The sequence below is a fragment of the Pygocentrus nattereri genome, chromosome 12 (assembly GCF_015220715.1).
Source record: "Pygocentrus nattereri isolate fPygNat1 chromosome 12, fPygNat1.pri, whole genome shotgun sequence".
Lineage (NCBI taxonomy): Eukaryota > Metazoa > Chordata > Actinopteri > Characiformes > Serrasalmidae > Pygocentrus > Pygocentrus nattereri.
Window position 1 is genome coordinate 15,670,927 of NC_051222.1, and position 27,241 is coordinate 15,698,167.

The window sequence follows — 27,241 nt, forward strand, 5'->3', positions numbered from 1 at the left end:
TTGGCTCAGAATGGACTTTTTCTGTAAAGTAATTGGCTCATGAAGTCTGCTGTAAAGACTAAAGCACCTCAGACGTGCAATTATTTCACACTTTAATGTAAAAAAAAAAAAAAAAACCACACGAACACACAGTAAATCATTCATTCACTGTTTCACATCCATGCACTCCATTTGGAACACATACTGTACAGCTAAGAAGAAAGGCACAGGTTCAAATAATGTCTTTGTACAAATATCTAATAATACTAAATCATTTCACTCTTGGGTGGTACACTTCAATGCTAGATTAGGTTAGTGAGCTGACTAGCCTCAGTCTTGCATGGAGTTATTACTCTTTGAGCTGTCTGTCAGTTTTGAGGACACAGATTGCCTTCTTTTGATGTTTTCAGAGTAGCGTCTTTTCTCATGTTTATCAAAGGATGTTCTTTGGTATGAAGAGCCGGTTTTGTCTAAATGATTTGATGGCTTTATTCTCCAAACTTTTGTTTAAAAGCACATATTGAAACGCTTTTGGCCCAGATGAGGTTTAAACAGCTGAAAGGTGTCCATGCTGACAGACAAGGGGAAAAAGCGTCAGCTTTGGCCTTACGTTTACATTTACAGCATTTAGCAGATGCTCTTATCCAGAGCGACTTACAAGAAGTGCTTTGTCAATCCTTTGCCTTGCTCACAAATTTGTATTTTTGCCAATTGTTGCAAGTTTTGACATTTTTTCGAAGAACACCACCAAGACCTAAACCGCTTTCAACTGAAAGCAACATTGTTAACAAAAATATGCAAAAGTGTTCTCAGACTTGCAGGCAGCATACATGCTGATCCAGTTAACGTGCTAACCAGTGAATGTAGCATCCTAGTGTAGTTCCCTTATAAGGCACAACTGAATACAGGTAGCTTGTGAACCGGCATCTGGTTCTCCAAAAGCATAGTATTAAGATCATCTTGACCGTTAGCCACAGGCTTCTAACTCTGCTAGAAGATCCAGCGCGTGTTGCGTTTTGGATGATGGTATGCTGGGTGACCAGGTAAACAAGCTTGGAATTAATGCTGGTCTGTGCAGGGGTTCTTCCTCAGCAGAGAAGTCCTATGTACTATTTTAAATGGGTAATTCCACCAGTTTGTTTACAATTTCATAATATTTTCATCATTAAGGTTTTATATAAAATGGTTAACTGTAGAGAAACTTCCTGATTTCTTTACAGTGGTGTTGATGGGAACCAGGAGTAATTCGCTAATCTAGCCATTTTATTTGTTATACAAAACAGTGACACAACCTGTATGTGGCTTTCTGAATGTTTACATGTAATGTTGACTGGTGAAATAGTGAGAAATAAAGTTTTATTTGGGAAATAGTTTGCCCTATAACACCCTGCATGCTTCTGTCTGCCATGAATGCATTTTAAAAATCAGTTTCAGGCCGAAAGCTTTTCACAGAACTATTGTAAAATGTCACCAGGCTGCGTATTTATAACCCTTTCATTTAATGGAGGCATTCATCTCTTGAGACGTCCGGTTTCCATTACCACCACTGTGAACAATTCTGACGCCATAAGTTTCTCTACAATAGAGCTTTTGATATCAGTCCACTCTAAATATCTCTAACAGCTCAATCACGCAGAAATGTAAGTGTAAAAACAATTGGTGGAATTTTCCTTCAGGATGAACTTCATGCTATCAGGGTTTTGGGTCCACCTCAGTTTTGCCCCAGAAAAAATGAATGAACGAATGTAATTTAAAGTCTCTGTACTGTAACACAGATGATCAGCTGTCTAAAGTTTGCTCCACTGCAAAACTTCAAGCAAATTTCAGGCAACAAACCTGTCTTGGCTGACTGATTACATTTGGGTTAAGGGGACAATTGTGTAAATTTGATTCAGTGAACCATCAGCTTTGTGTGGACACAAAGTACCACCAGAGGGCGAAGGTGGACAACGGAAACGTCCACTGCAACGTGCATAGCCATTGGACACCACAAGGGGGCAGTAGTAAAATACATTTTCAACGATTGAGCTCCACATAGCATTGCCACACAAGCAGTCCTTTTTTCTGAAAGTCTGTCTGAAAGGGTGCTCACAGCAGCAGTGAGACGAGATGAAAAAGGCTGTTCCATTTTGCTCTCTATCCACAACGGCAGTGTGAGCTGGCGTCATTTATGGCACAGACCCTTTGGTTCCAGTGTTTCTGTTAATGCTGAACATGTGTTTGTGTTGACTGAGGCTGATGGTTCCTCACAGCATAAAGGACTGAGTGTGCTTGAAGTCCTGAGTCTGGAAAAGCAAGCAAAGTTTGGGATTTAAGTTACTGTCAATGCGAGCTACACATGATGAACTGATATATTCAGAGGGGACATGGATGGTATGTGTCAATATGCATGTCAGTATGAGCTGTCAGAAATAGCCAGTGCGTCAAAGTGTGTGAATTATTCCTGTAAACAATTAATGTGGGTCAATTATGTAACACGCTTTTTACCACTTAAAGAAAGGTTAAGATTTCGTCATTACATGTTTGTGCCAGATAGGAAGCTGCATTAAAAGGTCACATAGCCCTTCACAGTTAATGTGTATTTAATATTATGACGCTAGAGCAATGGCATCATGTGGTATGATAGCCTATCGTTATTAATTATTCCGTTATGTCGTTCCTACACGGTACAAAGTTTGTAAAGAACTGACTGGTGAAAACAGACTCAACAATGTGTGAGAGAAGCAGAAATGAGTCATTCATGATAAAATAAGTAGTACTACTAATATTGCTCCAACTGCGGTTACTACTGCTATTATTGTTAATACTGCTAATAATACTCCTGTTAATACTGCTATTATTAATACTACTACTGCTATTAGCTACTACTACTGATACAATTGCTATTACAGTTAACAGTACTACTACTGTTAACACTGCTATTACTGTGAATAGTATTACTGTCACTACTACTGCTTTTAGTTACTACTACTGTTACTACTACTACTACAACTGTTACTGTTACTGCCTTTTAGTTACTACTACTGTTACTACTGCTTTTAGTTACTACAACTGTTACTACTACTACTGTTACTACTGCTTTTTGTTACTACAACTGTTACTACTGCTACTGTTACTGCTTTTAGTTACTACTACTGTTACTACTGCTTTTAGTTACTACAACTGTTACTACTGCTACTGTTACTACTGCTTTTAGTTACTACAACTGTTACTACTGCTTTTAGTTACTACAACTGTTACTACTGCTACTGTTACTACAACTGTTACTACTGCTACTGTTACTACTGCTTTTAGTTACTACTACTGTTACTACTGCTACTGTTACTACTGCTTTTAGTTACTACAACTGTTACTGCTACTGTTACTGCTGATTTTAGTTACTACTACTGTTACTACTGCTTTTAGTTACTATAACTGTTACTACTGCTACTGTTACTACTACTTTTAGTTACTACTACTTTTAGTTACTACTACTGTTACTACTGCTACTCTTACTGCTTTTAGTTACTACAACTGTTACTGCTACTACTGTTACTACTGTTGCTGCTGTTGTTACTACTGCTACAGTTACTTCTATTACTCTACTATTGGAGTTACTACTATAGTAGTACTATGCATGGAAACGTAGGTAAACCTCCTGGTAAATTAGTAGTGGTGGGCATTGCTACAGGCCTCATGATATCAGCACACTTGAGCTACAGTACCATTTGCATAAAAAAGAATGATATAATGATACTTGGGTCTTTTATGTTTTTAAACTATTTTTAAACCCCAAATATTATGATATTATTGTGTACTGATTTTTCTCCCACCCCGGCAAGTTACTATAGGAAGACAGACTGCTGTTGCAAAGTCTTTACCATTCCATTACATCATTAGCACACTGGTTATACTGGTTATTCCAAAAGATCAAATAAGGTAAAGTATTACCTATTTTTCCTTAAGCACTATAAGTGAATAACTGAACAGGCTGAAGCACATAAGTGCAGTTTTGTTTATAAATAAATGGAAATGTAAGGTTTTAATAATATAATGTTAATATGTTAAGGCCTTTACATTTATTAATATAGTTTGATCAAGGCTACAGTCAGATCAGTTAAATTAGATATAAATGTGGCTCAATAATAAAAAATGGCATTATATTCATACTCTCCACCATTAAAATGTATTTCTAGTACATGTGTATTTTAGCTGCTTTTGAATATTTTTGATCATGTGGCAAAAGAAACAAGCAAACAAAAAAAACAGTAATTTAGACTCACGTCTTGTGGAGGAGAGCCATAGCCAGCATGGGGGCTGAGGAAGTAAAACACATCAGGGTTTTATAACAAAAAAAGATGCAAAATAAATCAGCAAACAGCTGACTTTACTAAATAACACGACTTTTCTACACATTTTCTTCAGAACATTTCCATTTGCTGCAAAACAACTGCTGACCTTTTCCAACAGACCTACACATGTTAATTACTCCACTCACTCACACAAACACACACACACACTTTGATCTCTACCCAGACATCAACCCTGTGACCATGTTAGGCATCAGATGATGCCATTTGCCTGAGTCTCCCAGCTGTCCTTCTCTTTTCCAGCCTGTCTCACATTCTGTCTTCCACCGCTGCTTACGCAGAGCACATTAACGCATGGCTTGTCTTTAGTAGTACAGACTGTTTTATTTACGTTTACTGTCCTGTCATTGAGGTTTGGACACATCATTCACGATCAATATCAACCCTTTGCAATTACATTGCAGCAAAATGCATTTTTACATCATCGTTAATTTACTACGGAGCAGGAGAGGAGAGCGAGAAAAGTCGAGAAGTTCAGAATGTGCGAATGAGAGTCCAATTTTGCTGGCCAGCAGCCAATCAGCTTGTTGGAATGTGGTGTGGTCACTGCATCATTTTGTAAGGATATCTGGGTCAAAGTTGTTTCTCCCTATGGGAAAAATGTATAAAAGTCTCACCGTGTGGTTCATTACATAATACTAATATACCAATATTGTCTAATGCATGATACAAGCAAGTTAACAATACTGCACATTTAACTGATGTCACCAAGTTACGTGGAGGTAAAGCTAAAATCAGCACTATTGTGTAACAACAGCCAGTCAATCTGTAGCTACTTCTGCCAAAACAACTTACCTACTTTTGAGGAAGCTTGCTGGTTTTCATGGGATGTTGTTGTGGTGAGGGTGTGGTCAGTTAAATGAGCAGGATTGTTATTTACCATATGTGTTGCTTTTATACTTAATGTCCTCGTAATTCATATGTATACTTACAAACCGTCACATGGACAGTTTTCAAACAAAGCCTTCATTTTTCCCAACGAGAAAAATGGCTTATACCCAACAAATGTATTGAAAAAGTTTGTCCATGTTTAATTGGTGCTCAGAACTTGCCTCAGAGCTCTGCATACGCGTTGACGCTAGACATCTAACATGCTTGCATTAAAAACAGCCAACAGTTGGCGAGGGAAGCGATTAACTGGAATAAAAACGCAGCCCATCTTGATGTTACTACCCCTCTTGTCATGCACTTAAGCTGCAATAACAATCATGTATTTCCTTCTGTCAGTCTCTCTAACTCACATGTCCTCTGTTCTGTTGAGGTTCTGGCTGCTGATGTGAGCTGCTCCATGACACTGTGGGATCCAGAATGACCTGCAATAGGGCGCCATGGGGGGTCAGGGGTCAAAGGTCACAGTTGGGGGCAATAGCACACACCCTGCGTCATGCTGGGGGTTACAGCCAATAAGCGACTTTAAACGTAACTACAGGGGCGATAAAAACCAGCCGTTGCAAGAGTGGTGGAGATTATCTTGGTTGCATGCAAATGTAGAATGATATTCACCGAGTCATGGCAGGGCCAGTGCATCACACTTCAAAGGCACGGAGTTAGTCGAAAACGTGACGGTTCGGCCAAAAATGTCATTTACAGTTTTCCACTTTCCCCAAATGCAGTAGACGAGTTTACTTCTTTAGTTTTGCACTGAAACTACAAGGTTAATGTAGCTAACAAGTAATGGAAACTTCTAGCCACCAGGTTAGCACTGTGCAAACTGCATGACTGAATCATCACACGTCTGCTTCAGACCACATCAAGTGGTTAAGTTAATAGTTTCTGACATTCTGCCCGTTTCAACACTGCGTTTAATACGCCCTCCTCCACTCGGCCTCATTGTCCCCATCTTAAAGGTCGTTCCATTACTTTACTAGCTCAAGCGAAGGGTGTTAGATGAGCCCTCAAGGTGAGAGGGATCGAGTGAACTTGTGTCAGCAGCAGAACTTGCCCAGAAATCATCGTGACCTGATGTAGGTCCCAGCAAAGCTGTTTTGAACCATAGCAGTAAATTACTTAAACATTTCAAATCTAGAACATTCAATTACGTCGGGCTTTAGGTTGTGATCTACTCCATCTTTTATACATGACTGCTGGTAGAACTTCATCACTTTTCTCTGCTAGCTGACTAGTTAGCATATAAAGGCTACAGGGCTAACAACAAAAAAAAGAAAAGCACTACAACACAGTGTTGCATCAACTAGAAACAGCAGTTACTCAAATGTTTTGCATTGCAAAGTTTGCACGGCTAGCTGATTGGCTCATTTAGACTAACCTGCCAAGGGAGTCTGTGTTAACCTTAAACATGAATAAAGGCCTGGGCGAAATTAAGGATGTCTATAACTATTGCTTTAGCAATGTGAGATACTTTAGTCCATTTTTATAGATTACAGAATATTTAAAAAGAAAAAAAATCAGAAATCACACAGTCTGCACAATGCTAGTTGGCATGGTACAACCTTCCATTACCTAGATTATCCCATTAGCTGTGCAAAGCAAATGTTGAACACTGGAGGGAAAAGAGAAAATTGTGTAAATTACAATTTTTGGCCAAACCAACGAATTAGCAACAGATTTTTAATGCAAAATTTAGCCAGCAGCCGATCCCAATTCACACGTCTCCGTGATACACCCCAGTTTTAAAAAATAACTACATCCTGATGGGAGGATGGGAAATCTGTAGGGTTGATGGTTTGTTGAGAAATGACACATGAGACCACTGCAATAAAGATTACATTCAAATCAGTTTACATGTATAAACTCCCGAATAAATTCCTCTTAGTGGTTAGATGTGGTTTGCAATCTCTAACTTATCAGGCCCTTAATACACAACAAAACCAACACACACGCATACACAGGCACACACGCATACACACACATACTGACTGAATCGAGACAGTTAGTATTCTTACCTTCCTCTGTGTCCTGACATGGAGATATAGAGAGATTAAGACGGGACATAGAAATAAAAACAAAGGACAACTGGTCAAAACATTTTCATCTTGTACTGATAAGCACGTCATGACCTACATACATGGGCGGTGGAAAACGTGACAGTTGTAGTCAACTTACGGCTAAAGTAGCCTTGCCGGTGGGCATACCATGCCCCAAGAGTGCACACTGATATGACCAGGCACAGCACCACTATCCCTGCTATTATTGCTGTAACGTTCAGGTCATCTGGAAAAGAGAGAGAGAGTGAGGAGGGGAAAGAAAGAGAACATTATACTCATGGAAAAACAAGATAAAAAGGACTGGACCTTCAAGAAAACACACCAATTGTCGAGTGATAGTGAAGGAAAATATCAGTATGTGCTGATTAGCCCATTGCTGTTAAACATACTGCCAGTGACACATTCAGAGACTTTCATTCATTAAAATCACAGAGATTGGGCAGTAAAATGTATCAGCATGTGCAGCCGGAGCTTTCTGTGTGCTGCCCTAATTTTCTATAGCTACATAATAGGGATGCACTGGCACAGCATATCGCATTGTATTGTACTGGAGAAAGTTAGCTCGAGGCTAGCGTGTTAGCTCAAGTTCAAATAGTGTACTTTTTACCGCTGAGTGCTCTGATCAACTGAAAATGAGATAATTTGCATATTGGCATAAGGCACATTTTCAGATGCTCCTTATTTTTGAGACATTGCAGTGCAAATTATGTCTGATTTGTTACAGCCTCACTATGTTAGAATGTCATGAAAAAACAGGACTGCTATTAAATCTACTTTTCCCCCATTATTAATGTAATTACTGACTGCTGATGTTCCAGTTATTCTGATATGTAAAGAGCATGAACGTGTCTTTTTTTTTTATTCTGAGTCACAAGCAAATGAAAAGGAATATTAGTCGCACATCGTTGATCAAACCAGTCAATAATATACCGACCCCAAATGCACTCAATGAGCTAGCTCGTTCATTTAGAAAACATCAGAGAGCATCCAGCAATAAAGAAAGCCTCATGCATCTTTTGAGCAGTGATAGGAAACTGAGTAGCACACAAAGCTCAGATTCTACATGCATTTTACTCTGGCCAACTCGGACACACGTCATCATCCTGCTTTCAAATGCTCTTGGCATTATTGTAAAATAGAATAAAATAGTTTTACACCATTCATGCACCGCATGAATGCCCATCGAAGTCGGACGATGAAGTGAACTATATTGAAATTTGCAGCATGAATTTGCCGAGTTATGGCACCTGTGCTATTTTCATCAAAGGACAGAAAAGAACAGTCAAACGACAAAAAGCAAATATGATAAATGGTAATGGTAAATGAATTTTAAACACATAGTCAGTCCACATTTTATTTCTTCATATGTAGGCCTGTTGTATTTCTTACATAACTGTCTGATCGCAGTTAAATAAGCTGACTGTCACTCTTATTTATTACATTTTACAGTCACATTATGCTGCAACAAACAAAATGTGAATTGGGTGCGTTGGGACATCCTGGGACCTAGAACATAGAGTTCTAGCTATGTTTAGAAAGCAGCGCTAAGTAATGTTTTTTTAGGAAGTAGCTTGTTTCTCATTTCTGTGAAGAACATGCAGCTGTGACATTTATGTGAGTGGCTGATTTGACAGTGCAACCAGTGTTAGCTGCTAATAAACACAGTTAGCAAGTAAGGTGGCTAATCAGGCAATTTGGCTGCTTCAGGCTTGTATTTTATTAGACGATTAATTAATCGCAGCTATTTACATGACAATTAATCATCAGCTAGAATTTCATGATTTGTGCTACGCGTCCGAGTTCAAAGCATCAGTAAAAATGGTCAAAAACCAGCCAACTAATAAAATACAGCACATTTTCACAACCTCAGTGCTCTGTTTACCTCTCACATAAATGACATGAATGCCTTGCATGAGTTTCTCCTCGGAGGAAACTACTGCCCTACTTGCACTTGAAAGCAGCACAGCTCCTCTGGAGACAGATTTAATCGATTTGCAGGGGCCGTCTCCAAATTCTCAAAATGGATCACCGGTGAGACGTCCGGTTTGATATGGAATAGATTTAAATTGGAAATAGCCACAGTTTCACCTTGGCTTTATAACCCCATTATAAATGGCTTAATTAATGTTTTCACTACTAGAAATACCAACACTCACTTACATGCATGCACTCACCAATGGTCATGTGATTTCCTACACAGCTCTTTGGCTGTCCTACCCCGTTTCTGGCCTCACAGTGGTACTGTCCTGCATCAGCTCTAGTGACTGTTTGAAATGTCTGTATAAAAGAAAGAAGGGAAATTACACCACAGAAAGAATTAAGAAAGCTGTTTGGGCACTGAGTAAAAAAATCTTTCAGCATCTGTGTCAAATGCTCTTTGTTTGTGTGTGTGTGTGTGTGTGTGTGTGTGTGTGTGTGTGTGTGTGTGTGTGTGTGTGTGTGTGTGTGTGTGTGTGTGTGTGTTAGAAATGTCGGGTCAAGATGTCAGTGTTTATTTAGTGTGATTATTCCTGTCTGTCAATATCAATCCGTCACTCTGGCTCTCTGAGTCTGTTGGTATTTGGTCTGTCTTACTCTGCTTTGTGACAAATGATTCAACTGGACTACACATGCAGGTTTACTGCTCAGTTAAAAATATTACTCAGTAAACAGCATCATTTTGGTAACTATTACAAAACTAACATGTAAGCTGCCTAAATGGGGTGTAAAAATGCATGAACGCATGATTTATCCATCTAAAGGTGAAAATTCAGCCATATCATTGCACAGTCTTGCAGAGTTACAGTCGATCATAATCGATTACAGTAACATCCAATAGTGAATGTTCGTTCTTTGACCTGAACTATATTCAAATGTGCAGCCGTATGCAAAAGTTTGAACGTCAGTCAAATTACATTAGAAGATCACCTCTAAGTGAAAATAAGTGATCACATCCCCTACAGAGAATACACAAATATGCCATTTATGTTCATTTCACTGCACAATTCTTGTTTATTTGCTGAGTTAGACTTATTGAACAAAAATAAAACATAGAATCTGACCACATTTTGTTTTTTATTGTTTTACAATGTTAAATTAAGCAAATAAACAGTACTTGTGAATTAATATTTATAGAAGTCTGTTGTGTTAACAACAAAATGTGTAAATTTACCAGGGGACCCAAATGTTTGCATACAACTGCTTAAAAACAGCTTATACTCCACTACTGAGTAAATAGCTGCTCCAGTCAGATTTTCCAGTATTTTGGGATGATTTAAAAGTACATCCATAAATAGTTACACTTGAGATTTTACACTGTAAATGTTTTTGGTTATATATATGTTTTGCAGTTTCACTTAAATTTAGTTTACAATTTGTGCCTGACATAATATTTTGTGTTAATTGAAAGATAAATAAAGAGTTAACTGAACATTAATCCCTTAGTCTTACATTCTGTTACATAAACATAATATCTGTTCAATGAACTGAACATCTGCTGTCAGACGTATGAGAATTTTTCTTTTCTTTTTTACATAAAAATATTTTAAGGGGCTCCCATTTAGCATAAGTCCTAGCATTTGTCATCAGGGGTTGTTACCAGAATTTGATAGACTGCACCACTCTAGAGCCACACAGTTACCAAAAGAATGAAGAATGAAGTCAGAAAACGTAGAAACTTTACATATTAAAAGCTGTCTGATGACTTCTCAGTGTGGTTTATTTACAGACAATGCTCTCTGTAATGAAATGATTCTTTTTGGACGCCAAAATTTAAATATTGTGAGATCAGAGTGAGAGAACAGTCTAACTCAGAAGGTCATAAGTCAGTCTGCAGGTGGAAATTAGCAACGTTCAAACTAGTAGGAGTGTTGGAAAAACATCCAGCAGGTAATGTCATCAGTTTCACATGATATCTTTGAGTAATCATTAACTGTATTGTTGCCCTGAGATGCTGTGCTAAAAATGTGAGTTAGGAGAACTTTTCACTGAACTAAACTGGAAGAATCCACTCATTATTCAACATTTAACAGTTTTAATTGGTTAAGCGCTCATCATCATATTATCATGTTAAGCGGACTATAACTTCCTCCACAGCTGGCAGCTTTATCACCTTCCGTAAACCTTCCGTAATTAGCAGCTTCTGTCAGCTGTCCATCTAATCCTACCGAGTTAGATATTATGACCAAGTTCTTAGAGGATACTTTTCGATCTACTCCTGATAGTGTGGCTCTATTAAAAAGTAAAATAGTGTGGCAGAGAAAACTCGCCCCTTGGTATAACGATCATACTCGAGCTTTAAAACAGACTGCCAGGCAACTGGAGCGAAAATAGCGTTTGACTAAACTAGAAGTGTTCCAGTCCGCCTGGAGGGAGAGCCTTATAGACTGTAGAAGAGCACTTGCTACAGCACGCTCAGCCCATCTCTCCTCTCTCATAGAAAACAATGAGTAATCCTGCACTACTATTTAGCACAATTTCCAAAATAACAGAGAACAAAACAGTTACTGAAAAATTGAACATTGAAAAAATGAAGCAGAAAATTCAGAATAAACAATTAGACTCTAGAAACCTGCTGCCTTATAATGCCAGTCTAAATCCTGAGAATATTATAATCACTGCAGATAGGCTGGAATCGTTTACCGTGCTTCAAGAAAATGAACCAGTTAAAATAGTTTCTTCCGCAAAATCATCTACTTGTATGTTAGATTCAATTCCTACAGGTTTACTCAAAGACATTTTGCCAGAAATAACCAAGCCTATTCTGCCAATAATAAACTCCTCTCTTAGCCTTGGATACATCCCAAAAACTTTTAAACTAGCAGTAATTAGATCACTGATTAAGAAAGCTAACCGACCACTGCGAACTATCAATTACTATCAACTATCAAATTATAGACCTCTCTCGAATCTCCCCTTTATATCTAAGATCTTGGAAAAAACGGTAGCAAAACAATTAAGGTCCTTTTTGTATAGGGATATTCATATACATGAAAAACTTTCAGTCTGGTTTTAGGCCACATCATAGTACATTTACAATAGTAAAAATTGTAAATGATCTTTTATTATTCTCTGACAAAGGAAATGTGTCTTTGCTGGTCCTCCTTGATCTTTGTATGGCATTTAACACAATAGACCACGCTATCTTACTAGATAGAATAGAAAACCTTTTAGGGGTAACAGGAATAGCTCTTTCCTGGCTCAGGTCCTACTTCATTGATCACTATAAGTTTTTTAATATAAACGGTGATTTCATCTGTCCTCACAAAAGTAAAGTACGGTGTTCCACAAGGCTCTGTTTTAAGACCTATATTATTCACAATATATATGCTACCACTGGGCACCATTATCAGTAAACACGGCACAAATTTCCACTGCAATACCGATGACACTCAGTTATATATATATCAAGTGAACCAGATGATAAAATTAAACTTGGCAAGATTGAGGACAGTATAAAAGACTTAAAAGACTGGATGTCGAGTAACTTTCTTCTACTTAGCTCGAGAGGTCCTGCTTCTTGGTCCAAAAGCACCTAGAAACAAACTGTCAATTTAACACTTAAACTAACTTAACAATTCTCAGTTGCATCAAGCTCATCAGTAAAAAATCTTGGTGTTGTGATAGACCCTGATCTGTCCTTCGATGCACATATAACTACTATTACTACAACAGCCTTCCTGCATCTCCACAATATCGCTAAATTAAGAAATGCATTATCTTTACATGATGCAGAAAAGTTAGTTCATGCATTTTTTACTTCAAGGCTCGATTACTGTAATGCCCTGCTGTCTGGATGTCCCAGCAAAAGCCTCAACAAGCTTCAGCTAGTCCAGAACGCTGCAGCCAGTGTCCTCACAAGAACCAGAAAATTTGACTATATTATGCCCAGTTTTATCAGCCCTGCACTGGTTACCATTTAAATTTCACATTGATTATAAAATGTTATTACTGACTTATAAAGCTCTAAACGGACTCGCCCCTCAGTACCTGAGTGAACCTCTGTCCTACTATGAACCATCACGCCTACTTAGATCACAAGGTGCTGCTCACTACTGGTACATAGAATTAATAAAGTTACATTAGGGGGGAGAGCTTTCTCATACAAAGCCCCCCAGCTCTGGAATAATCTTCCTGTTAATGTTCGGGACTCAGACACAGCCTCAGTTTTTAAGTCTAGGTGATTAGCCTTTGGTGATTAGTCTTCCCTGTCAGATCTAGACCTGACAGAGTCTCTGCTGCTCTGTTAACACTGTAATCTGTGATCAGTCACTCATTACACAACTAACTCTGTGCGTTTTTCCCGCTTTGTACTATAATACTTTATACTGGAAGGGTTCCCCTTCTGAGTCTTGGTTCCTCTCAATGTTTCTTAATCTTGGAGTTTTTCCTTGCCACCATCGCCATTGGCTTGCTTATGGGGCTTGGACCCAGATTTTCTTTTCTTTTTCTTTGTGTAATACTGATTGTTCTGTAAAGCTGCTTTGTGACAACACCTTTTGTAAAAAGCGCTATATAAATAAACTTTGTTTGCTTGCTTGCTAAGATGTAAACAAAGTCAAAAAAGTCATACAGAGCGGTTTGACAGGAAAAGCACTTTTCTAAAGAAACTTACCAAGTTATACATGTTCATAGTGGTGATAGGAACCAGACGGGTTTAATGCTTTTAAAAGCTCCCTCACAGAAAGTTATTATAAGAAAAGGTTATCAATACACTGTCTGATGTCTGAGGCATTGTTTTATGATCATTTATGAGTTTATGAGGAAAATAAGATTATAGACAAAAAAGTATTGTTTAATATATTCTTGGTGCAGAGGTGCATGCAGGGCACTGGACAGAAAAATAGCAACTCCTGGTTCCTGTCAGCACCACTGTAAAGAATTCAGAGTCTGCAAGTTTCTCTAAAACACACCATTCCACATCAAACCACACTGAATGACTTTGTTTACAGGTCAATATGCTGAAAATTTGAAAAGTAACTTTAAAAGTTGAACTGACTTGAACTATTTTACAGTGCATGATACACTAAATCATTCGTTAAAGAATCATAATCAGATCTGATCTTTATGAGGTTTGAACTGTCCTCCCTTGCTATGAAGTCAAGAGTGATGAATTTCATTGTCTTCTCCTTTAGTCACATTTACAGCCTTGCATAAACTGTCTGGACTCACCAGAATGCCGGTGTTTCTGTTGATGGTGTACGTGGCGTTGGCACGTGGAGAGGAAAGTGGTTTCTTGTCTTTGTACCAGGTGTAAACTGCGGGAGGAATGCTGTACTGGTCACTGCAGCGCAGCTCAACCAGTGAGCCAGTCAGCGCAGAGCTGGGAATCTCACAAAACGGAATGTGTGGAGGTACTGAGACAGCAAAGAGAGCAAAAATATAAGCTACACATTATGGAAAAAGGAACAAAAAAGCAGGCATAGATCAGTGACACTGAAACATACGCACCCTTATAGAAAAGTGTGCAAAAACCATGTGTTTATAAGTAATCACATGAATGTATTTTCAAGCGTGATCATACATTTTTCACATGTGAACACATTTCTTTGTGTATTCATGTATTGATCAATATACATGTATATTCAAATGTGGAATTTGAATAAACCAAACATGTCTTTGCTGATCGACCAAGCACAAAGCCACAAATTCCAAAGAGCAAGCTGGAGAATGAGGATTAGCCAAACAGAACAAAGCAAATCCAAAGAACGTCAATGAAGCCCCCTACCCAGTACTTTGAGAGTGACGTTGGTTTCTCCCAGCTGAACAGAGTCAGCTGCGGCGCTGACCTCACATCGATACAGTCCTGCGTCCTTTAGCTGGACCTTGTACAACGTCACTGTTGCCCCTTCAATCTTTGCACGTCCCTTAAAGGGTCCTGTGAAGGACAGGTCAGGGTGAATGCATGTCCATGTGCAGTAAAGGAGGATCTCAGAAAATGTTCAGGCTTGCAGGTCTTGGCCACATTGGTGAAATTTTAGGTGGATTAATCCTTTATTGTAATTAGAACAATGAACAGTAGTTAGTGTCATAATTAGAAACAGGCTAGTCACCTGTGAAGTTGCCCTCAAAGTAAACCATGGAGATTCCGTTATCTTTCTTCTTCCACTCGATGCGAGGATTTTGATCTTTCTCCGTCTTAAACAGACAAGAGAGCACGGCGTCTAACACAGAGAACAGAAAAGCAGAAAGAGAAAAAGAAGGCTGTCACATCTCAAACTCAGTCGCAACTGGACAGACACAGGTGTGGTGCATTACATGGTACACTATATGGACAAAACTATTGGGACAACTACACATTACACCGTCAGGAGCTTTAAGACATTCCCTTCCTAATCCCATAGGCATTAATATGGAGTTGGTCCCCCCTTTGCAGCTACAACAGCTTTCACTCTTCAGGGAAGCTTTCTACAAGACACTGATGTTAGATGAAAGGGCCCGACTCGCGATCCCCATTTTAGTTCATCCCAAAGGTGTTTGATGGGGTTGAGGACAGTGGTCAGTATTGGCCAATCAAGTTCTTCCACACCAAACTCACCTATCCATGATTTTATGCACCTTGTTTTGTGGACTGGGGGCCCTGTGGCAATGGGACTACATTAAACAGTGACTGAGAGGTATGTCCCAATACTTCTGTCCATATAGTGTATCTCTTTTTTTCTTCAAACCTCACTCACCAGAATTCTCCTGCACTTCTACTTTGGATTGGGTGGTGCTGACTGTCACTGGGGCAACAGGGAGACCTGTTGGAGAGATCATCAACAGAGACTTGGTCACATCAATGACCTATCCTAGCCCATTTTGGCTATTCATGATTGATAAATTGATTGATTATCCAAGTCAGATTCTGTCCACACTGTCAAAACCTAATCTACTGTAAGCCTAGTCTATATCCTATACCTGAAACTCAAGCGCAGCTATATAAAGCTCCTATAGTCAATGCAATCTTATAATAAACGCCCAGTAATAAATAATAAAGCCTATAGCGGAGGAGTAAAATGTAACATGGATGTTTTATGTAGTTGAACATGCTTTTAATCGTGTTCATGTATTCCTATTTCAATATCATTTGCATATTTTCACAGCAATCAGTCTCACCCTGAAAACTGTTTTTGTACCATAAAAGTGAAGTGTTTTTATTACAGAGTTGTGAATGTATCACAGAATTCACTCTGATATTGTTTAAATATAGCAGTAATATAGTTCATGTTTTGGATGTTTTTTATGATGAGAGACATCAAAAAGGTCCTACAGATATCATGTGGGGATATGCAATCTGACAAATTTTGATATTTAAGCTATTTGCAGATATTTAACTATCTGTAAGAGTTCGTGGATATACAGTTAACTGCAAGTAGGGGTAAAAGGTGCTTTGGCCAAACTTAATGTGCTCATTTGGATGACATCTGGTGTTGGGTGGCTGAAAACAAGACGCACAAAAATTCTGCAGTAAGCAAAGGAAGACACGGGAAATACTTCCAGCACTTCTGGGCCTAGCTAACATCAGCTAGAGTAGTTAGCCTAGCCTAGTCAAATAATAAAACCAAGCTACATCTGCCTTCTCAATCATGTCATTAAAGGCGCTGTGTGGATTTAGTAGTATGTAAACATGAGCAACTGAACATCCCTCCTTCATCTCTCCCTTTCCAAGCGTGTAGTAGAACATTTGGTGGCTGAATGTTTTTTTTCTTGTGTTAAATAATGAGTATGATCCTCCATTTGTCAAAATTTCGGTTCTCAGACTTCTCACAACACAAAATGGTTAGCTAGCACCAGCAGCAACCACCGATTCTTCTTCTTTCTATATCTTCCGACCAGAGCTATAGCGCCACCTTCCGCTTCAATGTAAAAACATGAAAGGCACTCTCTAGAGCCAGTGTTTGGTTTGTCCTCCAGTGTTTGGTTTGTCCATCACGGGCTACAGTGGAAACATGGTGGCCTCTGTTGGAAGATAACCCGCTCCCTATGTAGGTATAGGGCTCATTCTAAGCCAACAAAAACACAATGATTTGCCGTTACAGGTGATTATACACTAATGAAAATATGGTTTTGTACACTATATTCCATTTCTGCTCAATAACAATACATACATGTAAAAGTAGTCATGTTTTGGAGTGGCACAGTGTAATATATATACGTTCATGTAGAAATGAAAGCAACACAGCATTTTACAGACCTGTTAAAATATAAAAGTGGCGTTTCAATTATTGTTGTTTATATTACCTCTGATTGTCTGGGATGATATAGAACGAATACACAAACTGTGATTTCTGCATTTGAATACTGTCACCTCACACTGATATTATTGTATAAATAACACATATTTCAGTTTAATTATGGAGCTAATTCTTATTTTTTTGGTCAAAAATACATTTGCCAGTGTTTGACAAAGTCTCTTTTCACTAATCCTGTTTATGTTGAATATATTTTCATCTATTTGGGTTGGAAAGCTTATCTGGGTCAAACAAACATAAAATTGTATTGAATAAAGTGAAAAATACACTTTGTAGCAACAACTAGCCCTTCAGTCTGTTATGCCTATGTCATACATTTTTTGCTGAACTATTCAAAAAGTTAGTAGGCAGCATGTTTAAAAAGTGATAAATTTTTTAAAAAACAGTTAAGATTGTGTAGCAAAACCCAAAAAGTTTGTGCCCCACTCTCCCAGGTACTTGCTTAAGTCATCGTCAAATATAATGTGTTGATTTGGAACCACTTTGTTTTGGAATTGTGGACAGACACAAATGAAAAACACAATATGTTATATCTCGAGGGAAAAACCAGAGGACTGCTTTGTATTTAAATCTAACTCCTTTACCCTGAAACAGAGGGGCCAGGTCACTGCCAAGGGACTACTTGTCAGACAATGTTGTTGCTTAGAAAGCGAAGCAACCAAAAATATAAGTACAGTTTGTGTATAAATAGTATCTATTGAAACATGACCTCTATACCGAACAAACAGGGGCGACGTTGGCTTTCCTGAAGAGTGGGGCAGCAACTCACACTGAAGTCCAACTTCCTGTCAGGAACAGGAAACAGGTGCAGCCCTTCCTCTCTGCTGATTGGTTTTTGCATCACACCCATTGTTATACTATCCTGTTTCTATCCAGAGATGATCCATCACATCAACCCACATTATCACATCATCAAGGTATAATCAGTCTCTTTCTGTACTTTAAACTTGTAACATCCTGAGTATAATTGTACAGTAATCTTGAAAAGCATGTTCAACAGACCTTTCATCTTTCACATGCAACTAAAATGAGTCAGAATCAGAAGTCTCCGTCACAAGCTGTGAATAGGAGTCCAAGTCAGATCTTTCACTGGTGCATTTTACCCGTATTACTTCTAGGTAAACAACAGGTCTGACTGCAAAGAACAATAAGAAGAAAATTGGGACCAAACTTTGCACATCATTTTGGAGAATATATACGCCCTAGTGGTTACCAGCTCTGAAACGTGCTAGCTAACAAGTTAACTGTGATCATTTTCAACATTTTAACAGTATTCTTCAGCAGCTCACTGTGCGTACAGTTAAATACACTATATTTCCAAAAGTATTCACTCGTCTGCCTTCACATGCATATGAACTTGAGTGACATCCTATTCTTAATCCATAGGGTTTAATATGATGAGTACCGTTACCCTGGCAACCGCCAATCCCAGACCCACCCAATCGGATTGCCAGACGGAGAAGCGTGATTTGTCACTCCAGAGAACACGTCTCCACTGCTCTAGTCCAGTGGTGGCACTTTACACCACTGCATTTGACGTTTTGCATTGCGCTTGGTGATGTAAGGCTTGGATGCAACTGCTCAGCCAATGAAAACCCATTCCATGAAACTCTCTACGCTGTTCTTGAGCTCATCTGACGGCCACATGAACTTTGGAGGTCTGCAGCATCCTCTGACCCCGCTGTCATTTTACGTGGCTGACCACTTCGTGGCTGAGTTGCTGTCGTTCCCAATCGCTTCCACTTTGTTATAATACCACTGACAGTTGGCTGTGGAATATTTAGTAATGAGGAAATTTCACGACTGGACTTGTTGCACACATGGCGCCCTATCATGGTACCACGCTGAAATTCACTGAGCTCCTGAGAGCGACCCATTCTTTCACTAATGTCTGTAGAAGCAGTCTGCAGGCCTAGGCGCTTGGTTTTATACACCTGTGGCCATGGAAGTGTTTGGAACACCTGAATTCAATGACTTGGATGGGTGAGTGAACACTTTTGACACTGTAGTGTAACTTGTCACGGATTAACAGGTTTATTTTACTATCAAAAACAGTCTGGGAAATGTAGGGAAGGAAAAAAGCTATTTCTACAGAAAAATCACTGTCATGTGCAGCAACACAATCTCCTGTTAACACTACTAACTAACACTATGAAATACTGCTTGACCACGCTAAGCCATGGCTGCTCAAAGCGACCTTGGAGAGCACGACTCCTCGTTTACAAACATTGAAAATCTAATCAAACCAGAGAGATTAGAGATTTAACATAAAATTCTTCAACTCAGTGACTGACGGTTCTTTAGAGTTCAGTCTATTTCAGGAGTTCCCTGTCCCCTGTGTTTTCATGTTTCCTACTAGTGTCTGCTTATGCTTCTCGGTCACACTTCTCAAATCCATCAGCATGCATATCCTGTAGTTCCAGGTAGCGCTTCCTGCTTCTGACCCAGTGGAACTTCCTTCGTGTTTCTATTTAAGAACGCATGATGTCAAACAGGCTTACAGTCATTCAATGACATTTTCACCAGTGAAATACTGAGAGAGTGGATGCTGGATACATTGCACAACTGAAGCCTGCATGGATCCATAGGAAAACACTTGTGGACACAGGATCAAGGTTTCTTCTAATATCAATGGTATTACTAGAGAGTTTCAGTACCAGCAAAGGCTTTACACTAGATGCTGGAACACTGCTGTTAGGGTTTGATTTCATTCAGCCATAAGAGCATGGGGTCAGGTGCTAATGTTCTGGATCACTAATGCCACTCTGATTTAACTCATAGGTAATGGATGGAGCTGCTCCACAGCCCAATGCTGAGAGGCTTTATAAAGCTGTAGTCATTGGGCATGGTGACCTCAGGCTCATATCCGACTGCTCCAGTAGTGTCATATACATATTTGAGTTTCTTTTTAACTTTTAATCTCACTTAGCCATATTTGTAATGCTCTGAACAACATGCCATATTGGGGAATTTCTGTGTGACTCATAAAAGGAAATGGCCTACAATGCACGGCTGGGATTGTTTTCACTTTTGGACATAGCTTTGTCTTTGACTATTCTCCTTCCACTTCCTTTGTTTTCATACTAGAGCTTAATTTTCTCTTACTTTTTTTCAGCTGGATAACAGCAGGGAACAGAAAGTAACTGCAGGATGATATCAGGAGACTGGCACTTTGGGTTCGGTCAAGTAAGGAAGGACTTGTTGGCCAGGCTGAAAAACAGATTTCAGCAGTTGAGAATGTTTTGGTGCCAAGTGTCCAGTGTGTTACTAATCAGAAAGGTGACAATACCTACAACTGTTAACAGGTCATAAAACAATATGGTGAAATTCAGTAAAGCATAGCCATTCTTCATAGGGCTGAACGATCAATTGTTTTTATATTGGTAGGTATTAGCTTCCATTGCTTGTTAGCTAAATTAGCCTTGTGGTGCCTAAATAACTAAACACTAAACATGCCACATGTTTGTACTAATTGTATAGTAGCTTCACTAATCAATGCAGCCCCCAGGAGGACGGGCTCTGCTTTAGAGTCTAGGTTCCTCTCAATGTTTCTTTCTCCTGCTCTTACGATGCTTTTAAGTCTTAGATCCTCTTAGTGGTTCCTCCTCATGCTCCTAGGAAGCCTTTCTGACATCGTCCCCTCAGCTTACTCTTCAGAGGTTTGGTTTGAATGTGCATTTCCATAAAGCTGCTTTATTGCAATGTCTACAAACAGAAATGAACTGAGCTGAAATGTAATTAAACTGAATGGTCTTGGGTCAGAGACTTTCCCCGTTTCTAAAACAGCTGTTCTTATGCAGGATTAAACAGCATTTATATAAAAATAAAGAAACAAAAGCAGCAAAATTGAATATTTTAAAGAATTATACATTAAAACTGTATAATGTGAAAATTCCCCTACGCAGCAGTGTCATAGCTACCTAAACCAGACCTAAACTGCCATTGTAAAGGGAGTCCAACCTCTGCAGCCCTGCTCCATACAACAGATAACTGAAGACAACTGAGAACTGTTCCAAATGCTGTCCTCTATCTGTGGTATCACAGTGTAGTTGCAACCTGAAAGATACGTACATAGCAGCAAGCATAATCTTATCGACTGTTATGTCTTTCTCGAGCTGCTGCCATTCCTGCAACACCACCTGCATTATGGGTAGAGGCATTTTGCACTGAGCTAGGACCTGCTTACTATTCCTAAAGCAATATATTTACCATTACAAGAGAAAGCCCAAAACTGGACTCAGGCCTGAAGAACTCCCATCATTTTTATCAACACAGCTGTGTAACTAGCCTGGCCTTGCAACATGTCACTTTCATTCCAAGAGCTTCTGTGATATCCTGGCTACAGTAAAATAGAGGAAAAAGGGAGATGAGGGAGAGGCAAATGAAGAGAGAGAGTCTGTGCCATTGTGTGAGAGGCTACTTTGACGAATGCCGTCCAAAGGAGTAGCCGCGGTCAGATAAGAAACTGGTGAGGACAAGTCTGACATGCTGCCTGCACTTCCTCCCCGAGTCCCCACTGAAACTGCCACAGTCTGCACACAAACACACACATACACACATGCGCACACACACACACACCTGTCACACCAAGACACTCAAAAACCTGAGTCAGCATGGAAACATGCTCGCTCACTGATTCAGAGCAAGACAGCGACTCACGTGTTACTTACAGTGATGGGTAAGGACACTGAGTTAAAGCTTTTAAAGCACTCTTCTATACGCATGGCTGGGCCCATAAACATAGACGACCTATGAATGCATGACAGTAGAAGGTATAGAGGTTCTACACATATAAATCAATAAGTGGACCTATGTGATCAATGTATATACATATATATGCTACTGTTGGAATAAAACCTCGCATCTCCATTTTTGACATGTTCCAGCTTTTGAAGATTTTTGTAAATTTCAAGATTAACGGACCAAAATATTTAATCTGGCTCCATTGACTTACATTAAAAGTAAAGTAGTTTTTTCCTTCTCCTGTAAAGTTTGTGTATATACATATATACATATATATATATACGATTAATGTCCTACCATGCTCTGTGGCATGTGCGAAATGCTGAACAGGTCCAGTTGACCTCGATAAGATGGCAAGATGACTTTGAAAGAGGCTTTATTATGGCAGGAGCTTCAGTTACAAACACTGCTTAACTAGCTAGCATTTGTGTAGGGATGACCTGTGAATGGACAGTACATATACAGTTGTATGCAGACGTTTGGGTGCCTCTGGTTGACGTTTTGTTGTTCTGAGTGAAAATAAGTGAACACATCCTGTGTAGAGAACACACTTCTGTGCATGTTAATGCAGTTACTGTCTGTTTGCTGAATTTAACACATTAAACCAAAAGATAAAAACATATTACATGGCAAAGTTTTGGCACATTTTATATTGTTTTATTTGAATTGTTTGAATGTTAAACTCGTTCCCTGTGGAAGATGTTCTCTTATTTTGAGTTGGAAAATCAACAAAATGTGTGATAAACATTCTTTATTGCTCATCTTCTTGATCTTTCATTCAAAATATCACATAAAATCTAACCTTTATTTTATGCACAACGACTAAAATAAAACACCTACATTTTTTCATGAAATAAATCTCTTTTTCAGATTAAATCAAATCAAATCAAATTTATTTGAATAGCGCTTTTTACAACGGATGTTGTCACGAAGCAGCTTTACAGAATTTCGGAAAAGACAAAGTTTTAACAGGACGGTAAGAATGTACAAAAACCCCCCCGGGGGGTAAGCCAGGGGCAACAGTGGCAAGGAAAAAAACTCCCTCAGAACTGAGGAAGAAACCTTGGGAGGAACCAGGCTCACCAGGGGGCCCCGTCCTCCTATCTTTTTCAGATCTCTGTGTCCCACAACTGCTGCCCCTTCATTTAATACTTTGTGCAGCCTCCCTTTGCAAAGATAACAGCTCCGAGTTTTGTACTATTATAATGCATTAATAGTGGAATAATTCTTAATAGTAAAAATGGCATTTTCAACTGTTCATTTACTTTCTTGTAGCCATTTCCTGATTTGTGCAGCTCACATCACTGCTGTGTTCTCTGGTCTGTGTTCATAGTGATGGATGACTGAGGCAATTTGGCCTGTTTGTCACCTCATATTTATACCCTATCAATTAAACCAGTCATGGCTGACCACTTAAGTGTTTCTGGTTGCTCAGGTGATCTTTGAAACATAGTATATGAAAGAGAATATTTCACAGATTTCACTCATGAGAATTTCTAGGTTGCTAACAATTGTGATTTTCAGTCACTGGATTTCACAGGTTAGATTTCTCTTGTGAATATTTTTAAGATGCATATGACAATATGCAGTAGTGTCAAAACACTGAAGGAAAGAGATTCATTTCTTAATCTGCACTGTTGATCAAATCTGGATTTTGGTTTGGATCTTAATGGTGGTACTGCACAGAATTCCAGACAAGGAGCATGATTTTGGTGCAGGTGCTGCTGCTGGGTTTCTTGCCACGCAGTGACTTATGGTTCATTTGCTAAATGTACTTTTGTTTTTTAGATGTTTATCCATTTTATCAGTATTGCATTCTGATCTTTGTGGTCAGCTGGGCGGACACTTTCACGGCACGTTAGAAATGTTCACATGATAGCTGGTTGGCAAGGAGGAAGACAACCTGGTCAATTCGCAATGTTGACAAGTGTGGTGTGTGCGCGTGAGAGAGAGAGAGGGAGGGAAAGGGAGAGAGAGAGAAGGGGGGAAAGGGAGAGAGAGAGAGAGAGAGAGAGAGTGAGAGAGAGAGAGAGAGAGAGAGAGAGAGAGAGAGAGAGAGAGAAAACAAAGCTTCTCTGTGCGAGTGTAATTCTGCACTGGTCAGAGGGAACAGCTGGCTCAGCCGGGTGGCACAGAGAGCCCCACCTTCAACCTCTCTTACACACACACACACACACACACACATACACAGGGGCACAACCACCCATTAGTAGCGCCCTCCCACTGCCCCCCCACCACAACCACTACCATCGTCTTACACACACATTAAGACCCATTAGAAACAGAGGCATCAATGACACACCCTTGCATTCATGTTTGGACAAACACATCATTGCACATCATTGCTGGAACGTACAGTAAACACATAACAACCTCTTAGAGCCTTTACCAGACCATCCAGACTCACTGGACACGAAGAGTATTTGTCTGTATTTCTTATAGATCAACAATAAAAGTAAAAAAGAAATGAAAAATTAGCTTCAGCTTCCAAAGAAACACACAAACATAAACATACTGCTACCACTACAGCCTGACCCCTCATGAACCAGTAACAGTGAGTGTGCTGTGCACATCGACCTACACCTAAATAAATAATAAATAAAGCTCTAAACTGAAAAATAAAGTTGTCAAAAATAAAACTTTGTTATATATTAACAATGAAAAAAATGTTCTTGATGATAAAAAAATAAATAAATACAAATAAATTAGTTTAACACAAATCTAGGATTAAAAATGAAAATAAAAGTACTTTATGGTAAAATAAAAATCTTCAAAAATAATAAAAATAAAGTAAGAAAACAAAAACTGACATCAACCTACAAAGTAAACTTGCCATTGTAACTATTACTGCTATATAATTATTAATATGTAAATTACATTTGAACAACAGTAAATAACAAATGGGGATAAATAAACTAATAAAGTTCATTAAAATAAAATTAAGGTCCAACTCATTGTTCCAGCTTTGACTCCATTCCTTGTCTATTATGAATCAGCCGAGTTACATCCTGCCCCCAGACTGACCGCTACTGTCCAACAAAGCTGTTCATTTTTCACACTTTCTCTCTCTTCACTCACTGATCTTTCTTTCCTCTCCCTCAGACTCTTCCTCGAACAGCCTTAAACGCCATTTGGTGTTAGTTTGGTGTTGCTGAGGTCGCAGATGTCTGACCATAAAGAAGTGTTGTATTTGTCTTTCTGAGCTCCAGACTGCTCCATCCACTTCTCTCTCTCCCTCTCTCTCTCTCTCTCTCTCTCTCTCTCTCTCTCTCATCCCGGATGAACAATGCAGAGTTAATCTAAATCCCAAGATCCCTCATCTGTCATGTGTGCAGTCAATTCTTTGGCCATAAAATGATTTCATCCAGATTAATGGGAGCCTAAACTTTTGCTTTTGAAATTAAATGGAAGAATTGAAGTGTGTATTAAAAACTTTTAATGTCCATTTATTAATTTGTTTGTTTGTTTGTTTGTTTGTTTGTTTAAGAAGGCTCAAGTGCTCTACTAAAATATCTGCTTTTACCACAAAAAAAACCCTCACACACACTTTCTCTCCCACTCTCTCACAAACACAAACACACAACCACACAACAATGAACCACTTACTGAGAGTAGCCTAATCCGGGACTCAGAGCATAATCGGGCTGTAAGGCTGTAAGGAGATGAGCGGGCTCAACTACTCACTGTGCAGCAGCAGCAGAGCGGAGATCAGGGCGAGCATTCTCAACACCGCCAACTCTTCAGCGCGGAGGAGAACGGGTCCGGAGAGAGTCAGCGCCCTCCTGATGACTGTGTGTGTGTAAATGTTAGACTGTGTGTGTGTGTGTGTGTGTGTGTGTGTGTGTGGTGGTCTCTTAATGAGAGGTGCAGACTTGCGCTTTCTTGCGTCATGGATCCAAGCAGCGCCTCTCCTTCAACGCTTCCACTCCTCGCGCTGCCGTGTTTTTTTCCCGCCTGCATTCTGACAAGCCCCGCCCACTTCGCTGTGATTGGTTACGTCCCCCACAGCTCGAGCCTTGCAGGGTAGTATACAGTACTGTCAACTCACTAACTCTGCTGGCCTAGAAGGCTCATAAACATCCGAGTCTACTAACTCACTAACTCTGCTGACCTAGAAGGCTCACAAACATCCGAGTCTACTAACTCACTAACTCTGCTGGCCTAGAAGGCTCACAAACATCCGAGTCTACTAACTGACTAACTCTGCTGGCCTAGAAGGCTCATAAACATCCGAGTCTACTAACTCACTAACTCTGCTGGCCTAGAAGGCTCATAAACATCCGAGTCTACTAACTCACTAACTCTGCTGGCCTAGAAGGCTCACAAACATCCGAGTCTACTAACTGACTAACTCTGCTGGCCTAGAAGGCTCACAAACATCCGAGTCTACTAACTCACTAACTCTGCTGGCCTAGAAGGCTCACAAACATCCGAGTCTACTAACTGACTAACTCTGCTGGCCTAGAAGGCTCACAAACATCCGAGTCTACTAACTCACTAACTCTGCTGGCCTAGAAGGCTCACAAACATCCGAGTCTACTAACTGACTAACTCTGCTGGCCTAGAAGGCTCATAAACATCCGAGTCTACTAACTCACTAACTCTGCTGGCCTAGAAGGCTCACAAACATCCGAGTCTACTAACTCACTAACTCTGCTGGCATAGGAGGCTCACAAACATCCGAGTCTACTAACTCACTAACTCTGCTGGCCTAGAAGGCTCACAAACATCCGAGTCTACTAACTCACTAACTCTGCTGGCCTAGAAGGCTCACCAACATCCGAGTCTACTAACTCACTAACTCTGCTGGCCTAGAAGGCTCACAAACATCCGAGTCTACTAACTCACTAACTCTGCTGGCCTAGAAGGCTCATAAACATCCGAGTCTACTAACTGACTAACTGTGCTGGCCTAGAAGGCTCATAAACATCTGAGTCTACTAACTCACTAACTCTGCTGGCCTAGAAGGCTCATAAACATCCGAGTCCACCAACTCACTAACTGTGCTGGCCTA

The 27,241-nt window shown here is 39.6% G+C and overlaps 1 protein-coding gene across 2 annotated transcripts; it reads right to left on the reverse strand.

Annotated features, from left to right (window-relative positions):
• Positions 1-127: 127 nt before the first annotated feature.
• jam2a (junctional adhesion molecule 2a) lies at positions 128-26,154 on the reverse strand. Of its 2 annotated transcripts, XM_017701898.1 has the most exons (11): positions 25,912-26,154; positions 15,928-15,993; positions 15,304-15,414; positions 14,979-15,128; positions 14,423-14,607; positions 9,448-9,550; positions 7,392-7,499; positions 7,232-7,244; positions 5,570-5,641; positions 4,242-4,275; positions 128-2,264 (listed from the first exon to the last, which is right to left on the reverse strand). In XM_017701898.1, the coding sequence occupies exons 1-11, from the start codon at positions 25,946-25,948 to the stop codon at positions 2,226-2,228; spliced, it is 918 nt and encodes a 305-aa protein (XP_017557387.1). In that variant the 5' UTR covers positions 25,949-26,154; the 3' UTR covers positions 128-2,225. The 2 variants fall into 2 exon arrangements, with proteins under 2 accessions (XP_017557387.1, XP_017557388.1); XM_017701899.1 differs by lacking the exon at positions 5,570-5,641.
• Between the last annotated feature and the right edge of the window lie 1,087 nt (positions 26,155-27,241).